General features: G+C 39.0%; 3 protein-coding genes across 3 annotated transcripts; all 3 read left to right on the top strand.

The window, feature by feature from the left end:
• Window positions 1-1,034: 1,034 nt before the first annotated feature.
• Window positions 1,035-4,276, top strand: im:7138535 (uncharacterized protein LOC797998 homolog). Its single transcript, XM_056374361.1, has 8 exons — window positions 1,035-1,197; window positions 1,314-1,420; window positions 2,215-2,340; window positions 2,493-2,749; window positions 2,836-2,916; window positions 3,001-3,117; window positions 3,531-3,677; window positions 3,778-4,276. Exons 1-8 carry the CDS (start codon window positions 1,154-1,156, stop codon window positions 3,940-3,942), a joined length of 1,044 nt encoding a protein of 347 aa, XP_056230336.1. The 5' UTR covers window positions 1,035-1,153; the 3' UTR covers window positions 3,943-4,276.
• Window positions 4,277-5,506: 1,230 nt separating this feature from the next.
• Window positions 5,507-8,485, top strand: chchd2 (coiled-coil-helix-coiled-coil-helix domain containing 2). The gene is made up of 4 exons (XM_056374262.1): window positions 5,507-5,667; window positions 6,388-6,655; window positions 7,421-7,592; window positions 8,054-8,485. Exons 1-4 carry the CDS (start codon window positions 5,618-5,620, stop codon window positions 8,062-8,064), a joined length of 501 nt encoding a protein of 166 aa, XP_056230237.1. The 5' UTR covers window positions 5,507-5,617; the 3' UTR covers window positions 8,065-8,485.
• Window positions 8,486-8,806: 321 nt separating this feature from the next.
• Window positions 8,807-16,387, top strand: LOC130167595 (phosphorylase b kinase gamma catalytic chain, skeletal muscle/heart isoform-like). The gene is made up of 10 exons (XM_056373934.1): window positions 8,807-9,027; window positions 10,508-10,655; window positions 11,898-12,076; window positions 12,323-12,377; window positions 12,465-12,530; window positions 12,624-12,787; window positions 13,918-14,008; window positions 14,135-14,288; window positions 14,427-14,552; window positions 15,200-16,387. The coding sequence occupies exons 2-10, from the start codon at window positions 10,573-10,575 to the stop codon at window positions 15,464-15,466; spliced, it is 1,185 nt and encodes a 394-aa protein (XP_056229909.1). The 5' UTR covers window positions 8,807-9,027; window positions 10,508-10,572; the 3' UTR covers window positions 15,467-16,387.
• Window positions 16,388-16,402: the final 15 nt, after the last annotated feature.

Genomic DNA, 16,402 nt, shown 5'->3' with positions numbered 1-16,402 from the left:
GAGAGAGTTCATGCTCAGCATTATTTGCTTCTCTGAGCTCTGATTAGGTAAAATAGATTGAAAGGGGCGAGTGTTGGGATTCAGAGAAGTTTGATGAAGTTTGTGTTTGACTGCGGCTAGTATGTTCATTTCATATATCCATATGTTCACATGACCAAGGAGAGCTGTATTAAAAGTAAACAGAGGCTGATTTTACTTACAATGTACAGCAAATTTACATGATGTCTCAGAGAAGCTCCTTAAAACGAGTTGCAGTCATGTCTATGTGCTATTATTGGATTGTTATTATTGAAGCATTAACATTTTAATGTTGATTGAGATGAAGCAGATTTTAATACTTTCATACACTGCTCGATCATGTCTTTTAAGTTGGTCACGTGTTTTATAGGTAAAATCTCCAGAGTAACTAGTGACTAAAACTCTCAAAGAAATATTGTACAGTAAAAAAAAAATACAATGTTTCCACCTGAAATGTAATGGAATAAAAGTATTAAGAAGCATTAAATAGAAATACTTGAGGAAATGTCTGAAGTGCAGTACTTGAACAAATATATTCTCTATTTCCACCTTTGAAGGCCACCACAAACCTCTAGTGGCATCTAGTGGATAAAAATGTAAATGAGACAAAAACAGTGTCAACAGAGTCTGTACAATGTAAATCTTGTAAACAGGGACGGCTTTCTCCTCTCTGGAGGGAGAGTGTTTGGTGTAAAGTGGGTGTACACATTTGGGTGCTTCGATTTACAATCTAAATCCAAAATATAGAAATGTCTTTGGATTATGTAAACAGATGGTATGTTGTATATATACCAATTTTCCGATTCCCTTTTTACCATATAGTTGTTTTATCATTTTTTATAGACTGGTGTTTTATATGAATCTCCTGTTTTCTGTTTTATATATTTTCTACACATTTTGATTCATTTTTTGGTAATTTTATTTTATTAATTTTTTCAAATGCTTCATGTATTTATTTTCACTACAGCTGCTGTACACACTCCGGCCTGCAGGTGGCACTCTGCACCACGCCATTAAACACTGTAAAAAGAGGAAGCACAAGAGCAGAGAACAACTTGTAAACACGGTGAAACTCTCTGTAGTTAAGTAGAGCTGACGTTTACAGGTGTATTCGCTGTTTACTGTTACAGTGACCATGGAGAGGAGCGTAGAGACGGTTTCAGCCATTAAAGCTTTAGGGTAAGTAACGTTTAACTGCTTTGTTTTTCCTGCGTAGTCACCGTGCCTCACCTGTTCATTTACTGCCTTTCCTCTGGTCTGTATCAACTCACCTGTCGGCGTTACTTCCTGTACAGGTACCCGGGCCGGTCCTGCCTCACGCGGTGTAAATGTGACGAGCTTCCCTGTCCGCTGCTCACCTGGCTGTCTGCAGAGCTGAGGACAGCCTGTCCAGAGCTGCAAGGTGAAACAGTGAGCTGTAATCCAGTTTCACTAACAGCAGAGTAATATCCAGATCTATTGAGGCTTTTTTTTTCTCTGAAACAAACTGCCACATGACCTGAGGTCTGTTTAAAACTTGAATGAAAAGTTTTCTATTTTCTTAAGGTTTGCAATTAGTTACTGTGTGTCTGAGAAATGTGTGTGCTAGTCAGTTTCAGTGGTTTTTGTGTGTGGACCGGTTGTAAATTTTTTCCCTTTGGTATAATTGTATTTTCTTAATTATTATAGTTTCCTGTACATTTGTTGCTGTATGCATTTTATTAGAACAGCAACTAACAATTATTATCATTATCAGTTCACCGGTTCATTATCGAGTATCATTATTGCACGATTAACTGATTAATTATTTGGCCCATTCAATTTATGAAAGTAACATGAAATCTCAGCACAGTTTCTCAAAGCCTAAGCTGATTTATTCATTTTGTTTTTTCCAGCTCACTGTCCAAATCCAAATATATTCAGGGAAGAAGTATTTACATTCATGGAGCTGGAACAAGTGAACGATTAATCTGCCAATATAGCCTTGATTAATTAATCAATTATGCCAGAAATTATCAGAAATGCCCATCAGAATTTTCAGTTTACCACCATGTGAAATAGATAAAGCAACCAATCCTCAGATTTGAAAAGCAGGAACCAGAAAATGTTTGACAGTTCTGCTTGAAAAATGACTCCATTTTCAATGACGCAATTCATTGGTTAACAAAATAGCTGCTTATCCCTGTTCTATCTACCCTTGCCTTTCCCTTTCTTTAGACTTAGGTGGGACAGGCGACGTCTTTCTCGTGGGAGAGCTGAGAGTTTTATTATCAAACATGGTCTCCCCGCCCACGTTTCTGACCTCAGAGGTGCTGGAGCCATCCATCCTCAACAAAATCATCGGTGAGAAATAATAAATATAGGAGTCTAATGTATTCTGTTGTAGAGTTGTGCGCTTAAGGTCATAAGAAATGATTGTAGTGCTAATGGACTGGTACATTTTTATTGCACATCATTTTTAAATGAAGGGTGTATTGTCCTAAAAAATCCCTCAGATTTCCTGGTATCAGAATTACAAGCAGCTCACATGATCCAGCATAAGGAATTACATCCTGAGGAGAAGACGACAGGAGAGGAATCTGAAAAAGAGCAGCGAGCGGTAGATCAGAGCCAAGAGTTTTGTCAGGAACATGAGGAGGATGATGTTTATGACAAAGACAGAAGGAAGGCTGAGATGCAGGCAGAGTGGATATTACTGCTGCGCGCCCTCGACATGGACGCTTCCACTCAACTTGCAGATGTATTGAGTGAGGTAAGGCTGACGAAAGAGAGACTGACCTATGTGTAAGTCATGATTACACAGTTTAGATTCACTTATTTTCTGTTATTTCAATACAGGTGGAGTCCAGGCTTGCTCGTCTACCATGTGGGGGCATGATGGACCCCCTTCTTAACAGCAGCCTCAGCTCACAGCAGTGGGTAAGTTGACAGGACTCAGTTCATTAAACATCAGGTGTAACTCTAACATCAGCATTTCAACCTTTTTTCGTTTGTGTTTCTCAGACACAAGTTAAAGAGATCGGTCATTTTCTGTCAAAGGACTATCAGTGTCGGTGGCAGATGATGATCAAACGCTTCCAGGTTACACTTGAGTCATTTGCATGGGGAGAAAAACAAAAGGTAGGCATGTTAAATCACAAACTCAATGATGGTGATTCATAAAAAGTTGAAATAAAAACAGAGTTACTTCAATGGTAGCATAAAAATAACTATATATAGTAAGCGGAAAACTGGATTCACATTTGACAGCTATTATGGACTAACTGTCAAAATCAGTAAGAATGAAGAAGTCACAATAGGAAGCATTACACAATAATTAATCTAATTGATTAATGATTGTTTACATTAGTTCCTTAATTAATTGAGTGATTATTTTGTTTCTATAACATAAGGTAACAGTGAAAAATGCCAATCACAATTTCATACAGCGCAAGGTGATGTCATTAGTTTCCTATCATGTACAACAAAGATATGCTGGAACCTCCAAATATTTGAAATCAAAGATTTCAGCTCAATCATTCCCGTATTTGCAGGAGCGCAGTGAAGCGCTGGCCTCAGTGCCCCCTCTTGAATCCCTCACCAGTTCCTCTCGAGTGTCCCTGTCTCATCTGCTTGCTGCCAGAGAGGATCAGTCCTTCATTGAGCCAATCAAGGCTGGAGCAAGGACAGCCGTGTACAAGGTACAGCTGTGAACAGTTATAAACTATGCCTGTGAGCCTGAATGAAGACACTTCTAGCTCAGAATACAGATGGTTTCTAATCTCTCTTTGATCTCACTAGACACGGATGGGCAGCGTACCTGACAGAGGAGGACGGCCAGGGGAAATTGAGCCACCTATGCCAGTGTGGGAAGAGCGAAGAGCAAAAGGAAATCGATCAGGACGAGGAAGTGGACACCATCAACGGCGTAAATTTTCAGATAAGAAGAAAGGGAAAAAAGAGTAACATGTCTTTTTCTTTGGCTTTACAGCTTAATATGAGTAAAAATTGATCATTTTCTTTTATGTAAGCACTTAGTATCAAATAAAATATGGCTGTGGAATGCTACATATGATTTAATTTTATAATTATAAATGTGTGTATAATTTTTAGTACATAGACTTACCTCTCTGTGCACATTTGTAAAAATAGCTTGTCATAATGCACTAGTGTGTGATGAAATATTTTTGTTTATGAAAGAACAAAGCAGAAAAATAATTTAACTAGATTTTTTTATACACGTTGGCTTTGCACATTTATAGATTTAGGTTTGTTTGTTTGAATAAAGTTATTAAACAAATTTATTGTAATTTTGTGTGTAATGTAGGCTTTGTTGATATCCATCCATATCTTGGCTTTAATGATATAATTATATTATTGTATTTTATATTTCAGTTGTTTTTAAAAAAAAAAAACAAAAAAAAAAAACATAGTGATATTATTGTATTTTATGTTTCAGGCATAAGAAATGCAACCAATTCGATATTATTGAATATTTGCCCAGGCCTAGTGTAATGTTGATATGCTTTTATGCTTAACACAGCCTGGCAATGACTGTTAAATTACCAATTATTATGTAGTGAGAAAACATATAACTCATATAAATGATATTTAAACTATTATTACAAAACTTGGTTTAGCTGTGATCAATTGGCCTCCCCAATATTCATTAAGCTTCCCTGCCTCAGGCAAATTTAGGTGCTAAATGAGGTACATATTTTGTATCAGTCTGATAGAAAGCCTGATCAGAGATGGCTGTAAGGCATGGGTGTTTAGTTATAATGGGGTAAATATGGGGCAACCAGATAGCCAAGTGCTTAGGTCACATACCATATGAGTGCAGATGCTCCCAGACTGACTCCTGGGTGGCTGGAGTCTTTGCTGCATGTCATTCACCGTCTCTCTGTCCCTCAATTACCTGTCTCCCTACACTGCATAAAATGCCCCAAAAAATAAATAACTTTATAATGAGGTACACATGTCCCACGGGCAGAGGGACATTGCAACATTGCAGTTTTGCAATTGCACATTTTTTTTCAACACAGTCGTAGCCCTCAGTATACACTCACTGAGCACTTTATTAGGAACATCATACTAATACTGGGAAAGGCCTCCTTTTGTTCACAAAAGAGTCTCAATGATCTCAATTTTTCATGGCTTTGATTCCACAAGATGTTGGAAACATCTCTGAGATTCTGCTACATGTTGACAGGATTGCATCACATACTTTCTGCAGATTTGTCAGGTGCACATTTATGTTGCTAATCTCCTGTTTTACCACATCCCAAATGAAATGAAAATTGAAAAAGCAACAAAAACTGTAGACAGATTTTGTGAAGCACACAAAAACATTTGACTTTTAAAGAATAATTTTATTGTAATGTCAGACAAAAACATGGGAAAACAACAGTGGTTACATCAGTTTAAGCTTAAAAAGACACTAAGGGAGTTAACGAGTTATATAACTGTAATGCATGCACCGTCACCATGGTTCCGCCATACCGGAAGTTAACCGACAGACAAATGATGTAACACATCGAAATTTCCGGAATAGCTAAAGGTCGAGTTAACGTGACAACAGCTCAACATTGTGCCTGTGTATAACAGCCAGAAAACCAATAACTACTCTAATAATTCAAAAATGCCAAGAGGAAGCAGAAGCCGGACTTCCAGGATGTCCCCTCCAGCCAGGTAACATTTAGCATTTAGTGCCATTTGTTAGTTAAAGCTTTTGAAACGTAGTGAGGATAGTGTGTGGTTTAGGAAACATGCTAGCGACTTAAGGTAACGTACGTACGACACGAACGTTTGTTAACCAATGACCTGGGATTCACAACTGCAATCATTTTATAGTTATTATTTTTGTACATTAAAGTGTCTTGAAACTGCTGTTTCATAAAAGTCCTTGATAAAAGGAATTAAGGTCACCGTTTTTAATCAGTGTTTATCTGATGAGTGGCATTAAACATTTTTAAACAATCTATTATTAACTTACAGGCAGTGTTACATGAAATCTTTGGACTTGAGAGACTCGGTCCCACAAATTGTAACATGATTTTAATGCCAAACTAACCGCAGAAAATCTCATAAGTGACCTAAAGTGACCCCAAGTGCCTCTGCCACATATAGTTCACACTGCCTTGTTAAAGCAATGATATGTTCTACAGTTGTATCACATTGTACAGGACTTGCATTGTTTTTATTTATCATTTGTGAGTGCTGATGTCCTCTCAAAAGTATGAAATGAATCTACGAGTTAACTTGATGTTTGCAGTTAACAGAGTCAGAGTCATGAGTAAGAAAGTTTGAATACCAACAAATTTGGGGGAAAAAATGGTATCGGTAAATACAGGTGGTTCCGATTGCTGATTGTGTTTGGATTGAGCTTTGAAACATCTTTTCTCTTTACAGCCGGGCACCACCGATGGCCAGGGCTCCACCACCAATGGCCAGGGCTGCACCCCCTCCCTCTCATGCCCCGGCTCCAATGCAAGCCCCTCCGTCTGCTGTGGGTGCTCCAGCTGCAGCACCCAGGCAGCCAGGTATGTTTGCACAGATGGCGACTACAGCCGCCGGTGTGGCAGTGGGCTCTGCAGTAGGACATACCATCGGCCACGCTATGACTGGAGGCTTCGGTGGAGGACAATCAGAGTCTGCCAAGCCTGATGTCACATACCAGGTAAATAAACTGTGATCAAAGGACTGGAATAGCATCGGGGCAGATTAGTGTGTCTGACATATGGTAGGTAGGTCACCAGGAACAAAGGAAGTGTGTGTGTATTTGGGGGTTGGAGAGGGAGGCAAAGTAGTGATGATAAGTAATCCATAGATCAGTGCATGCAATTGCATCCACTGTAATAATTGAGGTTAATAAACAATAACCAAGTTAAGCAATGGCATGATTATTGCAACTGGTGTACACACTTAAACCATGTTATCTTTATCTTTAAGTAAGATTGTACATGGAGTTAGCAGTACTTTATTAGAGATGGAGGATGAAACAGCTATTATCCAACTAAAATACAAGTAGTAGTAGTTGTAATAAAAGTAGTTAACTGGGTGTAATTGAGTCGTTTAATGTACTGATGTAAAAGAAATGTCAATGAAGTTTCACGAATTTAACCGTTAACCATGTACATAAGGATTTCTCTAAAGTGTATATCCACAGAGATATTGAGGTATTTGTGTGCTGACTGATTCCACTTCCTTGTCTGTATCTAATCAACTTTAAATCAAACACATGTAAGCCTTAACCATAAGCCATATCTTGGCATGTAGCAAATTTTGACACTTGCCTGATTTATTGCTGTGTTTGGTCTTGCAGTATTTTTTGACTAGAAGTGTTACATGCTCTGTTTTGGGGAAACTGCAGTTGTTTGCTTATTAGTTGCATGAACATGCTCTTTAAATATGACATGTACAGTAAATATGTCCTGTCTTTCAGGAGCCGTACCAGGCTCAGCAGCCACAGTCCATGTACCAGCAGGAGGCCCCTCAGCAGCATCAGGCCTGCTCTTATGAGCTCAAACAGTTTGTTGATTGTGCCCAAAACCAGAGCGACCTCAAACTGTGCGAGGGCTTCAGTGAAGTGCTCAAACAGTGCAGGTTCGCTAATGGTAAGTGAAATTAATTAAATTACATTACCTGCGGATTTATATGTGATAAGTGCATCCTGGGCCACTAATGGAATTATATCATTATAATTTTTCATTATTTGTTTTTGAAAGTCTCAACACAGTTTAGGTTTTATCCTTGCTTTTATTTTAGACCAGATCAATACATTGTCTCTGCAGTTTAGGTCTCGCTGTTTGTTGTACTTATAAGGAGGCTTTTCATAAGCTGTTAGTCATCCAGACGTCACAGCCAAATGACTTTGCACTGTGCTGGACATGGTGCTGATGTAATGTGTTGCAGTACCCCGCATGGCCATAGGGAGGAGTAGCATTAAAGGTTTTCTGAATGCATCATTCAACCAGCTTTTTTTTCTTGTATTATTATTTTTAAAATACGACAAATCAGTTATTACAAATGATTGGCAGTATGAAAACCTCATTAAACTTTTCTCTTTTCTCCACAGGTATGTCATGAGACAGAGGAAAACCTGAAGAGTGAAGTACATGAACAAACTGCAATAAGCAACTATACTGGATACGAAGAGTGTGTGATTCACAAGAGATCAATAAACATATTTTACTTTGACAGTTGATTATCTTCAGAAAACATTGTATTCATTTCTCAGGAGAGCATCATACTGCTTGTAATCATAGTCTTATAAATAATGTTTATATATTTTGGTGTGGCATGTTTTGAGTTGATTTCAGTTGTCAGTGTTTCCATCAGCTTCATTGCTTTTGATTTAAATTTCATCACATACTCAAAAGTGAACTGCACTAGTTGCAGATCGTGATAACTTGTGAAACCACCACTTTCCATTTTCTGGAGCATAGATATGCACAGTTTTATTGTAACAAATTTAGGTTTAAAAATAATAAAGCACTTGGAACATGAATGCACTGTGATGTGTGATGATTTATTACTCTGCCTGCCCAGACAGAGCACATTATTACGTTGGACTCTTCAAGAAACATTTCTATTTTTACATGCCATTTCTTTAATTAGACTTTAAGAGCGACAAAGCAGGGACCACCTGACACCTGTCATGTCATTACAGCCTCAATGCAAATCCACAAAGTGAACGTTGCATGTGAAGTAATATAGGGTGATGTAGGGCAATCCTGAGTCTCCAAATGTCTATAACTGTCTCCTGGTGAGAGCAAGAGCTGCGGGGTGTTATTTCATGGATCTGGATTTTGTGTGGGCAAACGTTCAGAGTGTGTAACTGCTGCTCCTGTTCCTTCTGCTGCTGTGGAAGCAACAATTTATTTTTGGCATCTGACATTAGAGCTCACCCTTTGCAATGGCAGGAGCAGCCCCACAAAGCCGCGACAGCACCGGCGTTTGGCTGGACATCTTTGTCCGTCCTCTTAACACTTTGTGAACAGACCCAGTATTGATGATGGATAACCTTCGTATCAGGGACTGACCGGCACGGTGAGTGAACCAGCGGGTTTTTTTTTTTTTAAATCTTTTTTTTGTTTTTTTATGTGTTGCTTTGTTGGAGCCCTCTAAAGGTCAAATAGTGAGAGCGGATGAGAGGGCGATCCAGTTCACACACTACGGCACATTGCTGTATTAGTCCACACGCTGCTGTGTGTCGAGTGTGACACGAAGTCTGGGACGATAACTTGACTTGGTCCAAAACAGTTTGTTCGCTCGTTAGATCCCATGACAAGCAACATGCGTGAAGCAGAGCTGACATTATTATTCAAACATGTCACTGTAATTTCATAAAAATCAGTGGAAGTACCGATACTGACAAAGGCAACACAAACCCCTGATAATGCATCTTGAAACCCTCTTAAAACTCTCATTATAATAAGAACAACGTGAAATGTGCATGAAATTAGTTCAATCAAGTTCAATCCATGGAAAGTGGAAATCTTTCCATCTATCTTTCTAGTCTGAAGATTTGGTTTAATTTAGTTTTTTAGAATTAATTTTCAGATTCTTTGGCTGGAAAATGAGCTCATAAATATTCAGATCAGAACTCTGCCACGTGAGTACAATTTAGCCCCTGGTCTGAATGACAGTGTGAAATAAGAGTAGAGCAGTACATTGACACTTGAACTTTACTTGAGTTGAGGAACATATTGTACTTCTTTCTCCGCTACAAACGTTGATAGTTATTAGTTACTGTGCTGATAAACATAAAGAAACCTAATATATTGTTACAGATTAATCCACCCAAAAGTATAAAAAGTATCCTAGAGCTATTATCAGTGATTATATCCATTCATCATTCAGTCTGCAAATTATTTTCTCACTCATTCAATAAATGGTTTAGTCTATGAAAGGTAAAATGGGCAATGAGAGGTGATGTCTTCAAATGGCTTGTTTGGTCCAACCAGCATCGAAAACCCATTCAATTCAATTTACATATTGTGATATTATTATTACAGAGAAATTCAGCAAATCATCATTTGAGAATCTGCTACCAGAAAATGTTTGTAATTTCTGCATAAAACAATTAATTATAATCATAGTTCCTGATTGTTCTGTCAGTTAATTAATGGAATAATAATCGACAATCATTTCAGCTCAATAGTTTCATCACGACCAAGTGCTGCTGATGAATGCATATATTAACACAATATATAACAATATAAACACTGTCAGGGCTCGTTATGCTGTATATTGTGTGCTGTTACTCTTGATTACACTGTACATTTTGCTGATGATACCTAAGTCATTTTACTTTTGTGAGATTTTAGATCTAGAACTTGTATCTACTTGTAATAGAATTGAAATATGTTTATATTACATGAAGTAAATCACCTGAATACTCTTTCCACCAATAATCATCTGCAGACGTGTTACTTTACATCTAGCTCCGATGAAACTGTCTCAACTAAAGCAGCGCTGTGTCAGTGGAAAGGCAGGTTTCACTGCTGAACATGTTTTCTGTCCACAGCCTGTTGTGAGCTGTAAGAGGAGAGCAGTTTAGTACCTTTGGTGGTGAACCAGCATCACTCCATCATGACCAAAGACGAGGAGATACCAGACTGGGTCGGGGCTCAGGAGTTCTACGGCAAGTATGAGCCCAAGGAGATTCTGGGAAGGTACGTTCACAAAGCACACGTCCATAATATAACCTGAAAGTGGGGGTCGGGACCCCCACAAGGGTCATAAGCCTTATTACTTTAGGACTCTAAAAATATTCAAATGAAGCAAAGAAAATCACAATCTTTCAATTGGTCATAACCAGTAAACACTTGTGACTTTTGATAAGGGGATGCCAATAGATTTAAAATATTAACTTGCTTCATTTTAAAGGAATAGTTCAACATTTTGGGAAATATGCTTGTTCACTTTATTGCTGAGAGTTTAATGAGAAGGTTGATGCTGCTCTCATAGTTATGTTTAGTTACATGATGCTACACACTCAACACATTATCATTATTATATTTATTCGACTAAGACTTCAGTTTGACCAAAGGATCTCTTTTGGTGTGGACAGTACAAAAACAAGCTGAATGGTTTCCCTGAAGTTTCCCAGAAGTCCCTGAGAAATGTCAACAACGCCCGAGCCTGCTCATTGTCATTCCCCACCATCTGTCAGACGGTGGTGCTGTTACGTAAAGCACAGTGTTCGAGGAAGATGCATTCATTAACTTCAGCATGTTTTGGACAAAGAGTTTAGTGTTGCGAGTGGCCCGGGATTGGCCGGCGCGCTGATAGATTATGTAATTTCACTCCATTTCTCACATGCAGGTCACGAGGTCACCGGATGTGGACAATGTGTTCAGCTGCTAGTATTCTTCACGTGGCTCAGTCAGCTTCACACACAGGGGACAGAGAGTTAGATGAGTTTCTGTGTATTAGTCACTTCAGGTTTCTGTTATAAAATCATAGTTTATATACATGAGAAAAGATGGACAATCACAGTGATGAGGTTAGATTTAATTTGACTTGATGTTTTTACTGTTTTTTCTGGAAGTTAATGATAAACAAGACCAGTGTTTTGCATGAATACATTATCTATTACTTCGAATGACACAGTCCTCACTGTTTATACTTACTAAACATCTGGATGGATACTTTTCCTTAGTTTGAGTATGTGAAACATTTGGTTTTCATTTTGTCATCCATAAAGAGCGGTACTGATATACTGGATAAAAAAAAGGATTTAAAGGATAAAACCTCTGACAGTTCTCACAGAAACTTTGAGTTTGTTGTTTGAATTCCTGACTGAAGCACACAAACATGTGTCTTTCAAGTCCAGCTGTCCAAACAGAAACTTCTGAAGAAATCAGCCAACTAGGCTTTAGATAAGAAGGCTGATGTGTTTTTCTCTTCCTCAGGGGAGTGAGCAGTGTGGTGCGTCGCTGCATCGACAAACACTCGTCTCAGGAGTACGCGGTGAAGATCATCGACATCACCCCCTCAGACAAGATGAGTCCGCAGGAGATCGAGGAGCTCAGAGAGGCAACAGTGAAGGAGATTGACATCCTCAAGAAAGTCTATGGACGTGACAACATCAGTAAGCACATTCCCCAGACAGAGCTGAATTAAAACTGTGTGCATCAGCCCAGGAGTCCTACTATTGCTTCCACAAAGCAAAAAGACTTTGTGTGGCCTTTGTCCCACTAACCTGCTGAGGAGGTCAGCTGTGAAGGGGCATTTGTTTCCAAGTGATCCACATTATCTACTGATTTAAGACCTTTTTGTTTTACCTGCCTTGATTAAATACTGAATGTGTCTCAAACGTTTCTCTCTCTCTCTCCAGTACAGCTCAAAGACTGCTTTGAGTCCAAAGCCTTCTTCTTCTTGGTTTTTGACCTGTAAGTGTCAGATCTCAAGTTTTACATGGCTATGTTTTAAACTAAAAAGCAACAGATGTTCAAAAGTTTTATTTTCTTTCTCTCCAGGATGAAAAGGGGTGAACTTTTTGACTACCTCACAGAGAAAGTTACTCTGAGTGAGAAGGAAACCAGGTCAGTGAGCGTGTTGTTTTCATTGTTGGAGGCAGGAGACACAAGCTTCATCTTTTAAAGATCTTGAAAGAGTCTGGCATGTGTTGCTTTTAGGAATATCATGCGTTCTCTGCTGGAGGTGGTCCAGTTTCTCCACAGCCAGAACATCGTCCACCGGGACCTGAAGCCTGAGAACATCCTTTTAGACGACGACATGAACATCAAACTCACCGACTTCGGCTTCTCTGTGCAAATACAGCCGGAAGAGAAGCTCAAAGGTTAGTTAGAGCATTTAAACATTATTACAGTATGTTTCTGGATTGTTGATAAATTTAAGGTCATGTCAGACAGACAAGTTGACCTCTACATGGTCCAAATCACTCACTGAAACCACTCATCAGTATCAAGGTAGACAGACACTTAAACACAGATTCAGCAGAAATTAATTCTCCAGCATATTCAGGCGAGGATCATTAAGTGTCCTGCACCAGTAAAGTCCCAGCCGGTTGCACAACACGCTCCCGTCTCTCGTAGCTGCTCTTACAAAGGTTAAGGTGCAACAGGACACTCTATTTGGTGTGGTCCCAGACACTCGGAGCACACTGACCTTTCCAAATAGGCCCCCGATAAAGCAGCAGATCATTACCAGTGGGAACTGGCAAGACACACGTCTAATGGGCCGGTACATCATCTTATCTTTTTGCTTAGTTGGTAAATACACTATGTGAAGTGCATGTTAAATTACTTCCATATCTACAGTGACCCTCACCATCAAAATGCACAGTGAAGGTGAATGAATTTCAGCATCAACATCTGTTAAAATGGGATTCAAAGATGTTATAGCTGTTATATAAACTGTTTTCTAGTTAGACTGAACCCACTAGAAAATGTGGAAATTAACTCATTATTATTCCTTTATTTAAGTCATTGTTTGATTTACTAATTAGCCAAACTACTTTTTCTTTTAAAGGAATCAAAGACCAGCCTCTTTTTGTGCTTTTACAATAAGCTTGGCTCATCCACATGGGATAAACTGTTTATTGTGAGGACAGTCCACAGTCTTGAGAGCACTGTTGTTGTTGCATGTTGTTTTTCCTTTTTTCCCCTTGAAAAGCACTTTGTAATCTCTGGTTATACAGAGTTGATATGATAGTTGATGCAGCATTACAGCATTAGCATTAGCATTAGCATTCTGTCTGAGTGAGAGATTGTATTGCTCTTTTCGCCCCTGCGTGATCTCTGAGGGATAGTTTACACAATGACACAACATGGTGACCACGCATGTATATCCCTTTATAATTTTCACTGCCTGAGCCCGGATTATTTCACAGCTCATTAAAAAGGTTTGAATCATACATTGTGTTTTACAGTAAATGAACATTTTGATTTTGACCCGTCTGTATTGCAGAGGTGTGTGGGACCCCTGGTTACCTGGCTCCTGAGATCATCGAGTGCTCCATGGATGCAGGACACGCAGGATATGGGACTGCTGTGGACATGTGAGTGTCCTGAGGCTAAAACCTCAGTGGAAAGGCATCTGAACATCGCACATATAAACTGAACTATATACAAGCAAAGATAAACACACTTTCTGAGCTTGGTTGTCTTCTGGTTTGTGTTTGCAGATGGAGTTCAGGGGTGATCATGTTCACTCTGCTCGCAGGCTCTCCACCCTTCTGGCACAGGAAACAGATGATGATGTTGCGTATGATCTTGGCCGGCAGCTACGACTTTGCATCTCCAGAATGGGAGGACCGCTCAGACACTGTTAAAGATTTGGTACGCTTTTTTTTTATGTAAAATGCTTGTCTCTTTCAGCCTTAACTAAGTATTGGTAATATTTTTTCAGTGGTGTTGTCAAAATTGGAAGTTGCCGTAAGGTTTTAATGAACAAAACTCTCTATGTGGTTTCCTCAGATCTCTCGGATGCTGGTGGTGGACCCAAAGCAGCGTTTCACCGCCACAGATGCTCTCAACCACTCGTTCTTCTCACAGTATGTGGTGGATGAAGTGCGGCAGTTCAGTCCATACAGGCGCTTCAAGGTGAGATGAAAGAGATTTCGGGAAACATGTTTTTCTTGTTCTCAGTTACAATCAGCAATTATCAAAAAGTACACCATAGACCCTGTTCTTAACCTTCCATCATGCAGGTCTGATTTTCTGGCTTGACCCATGAATGCAACACTATTTGAGAGTTGACACTCAAACGTTTTTGGACACAGAGACAAAAGAGAGTAAAATGTATGAAATAACCCCCCCCAAAAAAAAATATATTTTTTTTTTAAATGCCCCCTTTCTTTCATAGGGGCATTTTCCTCCCTTTTGTATAATTTCCATTTTCATTAATGTTAACGTCATCAATCCCCTTATGATTCATATTTCATATATGTATTTTTACAATGTATTGACTAATTTATGTTTTATTTATTCATATAATTATACTGTTTATTAGTGCACTTATTTTATATCTGTTGATTTTGGCTATTTTGGACATTGTGGACTGAGATCCAAACTTGTGGTGCACTTTGAAAAATGGTCATCTGTATATAAATATAAAAAATTTGCAGTTAATGAGCCAAAGCGTGAAAAGCTACCAGTACGGCCTTTAAATTCCAAGAGATCATGATTGTTTTCCACAATTTATACGTATAAACAACAACCATTGAACTCTACTGAACTTTCTCCATCAGGTCATTTGCATGACTGTGCTCGCCACCATGAGGATCTACTGCAACTACCGCCGTGCCAAGCCTGTCACCAAGGATGTGATCCAGAGCGACCCATACGCTGTCAAGCCCATCCGCAAGCTCATTGACGCCTGTGCGTTCAAGATCTACGGCCACTGGGTCAAGAAGGGCCAAACTCAGAACAGAGCAGCACTTTTCGAGAACACTCCCAAAGCCATCCTGCTGTCGATAGGGGGAGAGGCAGATGAGCCGGCCCACCACATCTGGTAACAAGCACTTGTTCCTCAGGGCAGATCTGCTGAGGCTTATCGGGGATACACTTGTACTCTGTGTGGCTTTTTGTACCTTTCCCCATCGTATGAAAGAAACGAACTGGTAAAAAGTAACCGACTACTACCAGACGAGGTTCACAAGTATGTCTTTAATGTGTGCAGCATATTCTCTAATGAAAAGCAGTATTTATTACCACAGTGCTATTGTGCCAAGCGTGGCAACCAAGACATGTGGAACATTACCGGTGGGAAGATGTGTCACTGTTCAACAGTTTGCTTGCTGTCGCAAAGGTAGAAAAAAATGATCGTAAAATAACAGATTTGCTTGTAAAAAAAAAAAAGAAAAAAAAAAGAAAGAAAGCTAGAGAAACTATTTAATTTGAAATGAGCCCATGCTTAACTGTATATGCCGTATTCTGAGGTTTTTTTGCGCTTGTTTAAAACAAATGGAGCCAGCAGCCATTCTGTTTCTTCAACACTATGCAACAATCTCCATATCCCAAAAGTGGACTCATTGTTTCCACCTCATCTTTTACTGTATGAAATAGACATTGATTTAAATGTGCTGTTCAACATTAGAATATAAATGTCAAACATGAATGATCATGTTCATATAGATCCCACTGATTTCTGGGTGTATAAATGATGCCCTGGAACAACATGTTACTCTTTTCTTTCACATTTTATTAGAACGGCGAAACCAGGATTTAGCAGCTAATGCAAAACTTGTGAAAATCACTTGCATAATTGACAGTGAACCTGCATACTTGAAATGCCATTGACTTACATTTATGTTTGGCTATTTGATCATTATGCAGGATGTATTATACTGGTTACCAGCTTCAAGGGACATTTATAGATGAAAGGACTTGAAATGTATGCTATGAATTTATTTATTAAAACTTGCATTTAATTTAAAGTCTTGCTATTGTAA

The sequence above is a fragment of the Seriola aureovittata genome, chromosome 4 (assembly GCF_021018895.1).
Source record: "Seriola aureovittata isolate HTS-2021-v1 ecotype China chromosome 4, ASM2101889v1, whole genome shotgun sequence".
NCBI classification, from domain to species: domain Eukaryota; kingdom Metazoa; phylum Chordata; class Actinopteri; order Carangiformes; family Carangidae; genus Seriola; species Seriola aureovittata.
The sequence above is the reverse complement of the archived record's forward strand: the minus strand, read 5'-3'. Positions and strand labels throughout refer to the sequence as shown.

Excerpts from the sequence above, each read along its gene's own strand:
- im:7138535 (XM_056374361.1), top strand. The coding sequence starts at position 1,154 with ATGGAGAGGAGCGTAGAGACGGTTTCAGCCATTAAAGCTTTAGG. Across the intron at positions 2,750-2,835 it reads TTGCAGATGTATTGAGTGAG|GTGGAGTCCAGGCTTGCTCG; the intron begins GTAAGGCTGACG and ends ATTTCAATACAG. Across the intron at positions 2,917-3,000 it reads GCCTCAGCTCACAGCAGTGG|ACACAAGTTAAAGAGATCGG; the intron begins GTAAGTTGACAG and ends TGTGTTTCTCAG.
- chchd2 (XM_056374262.1), top strand. The coding sequence starts at position 5,618 with ATGCCAAGAGGAAGCAGAAGCCGGACTTCCAGGATGTCCCCTCCAGCC. Across the intron at positions 5,668-6,387 it reads AGGATGTCCCCTCCAGCCAG|CCGGGCACCACCGATGGCCA; the intron begins GTAACATTTAGC and ends TTCTCTTTACAG. Across the intron at positions 6,656-7,420 it reads AGCCTGATGTCACATACCAG|GAGCCGTACCAGGCTCAGCA; the intron begins GTAAATAAACTG and ends CCTGTCTTTCAG.
- LOC130167595 (XM_056373934.1), top strand. The coding sequence starts at position 10,573 with ATGACCAAAGACGAGGAGATACCAGACTGGGTCGGGGCTCAGGAGTTC. Across the intron at positions 12,077-12,322 it reads CTATGGACGTGACAACATCA|TACAGCTCAAAGACTGCTTT; the intron begins GTAAGCACATTC and ends CTCTCTCTCCAG. Across the intron at positions 14,289-14,426 it reads CAGACACTGTTAAAGATTTG|ATCTCTCGGATGCTGGTGGT; the intron begins GTACGCTTTTTT and ends TGGTTTCCTCAG.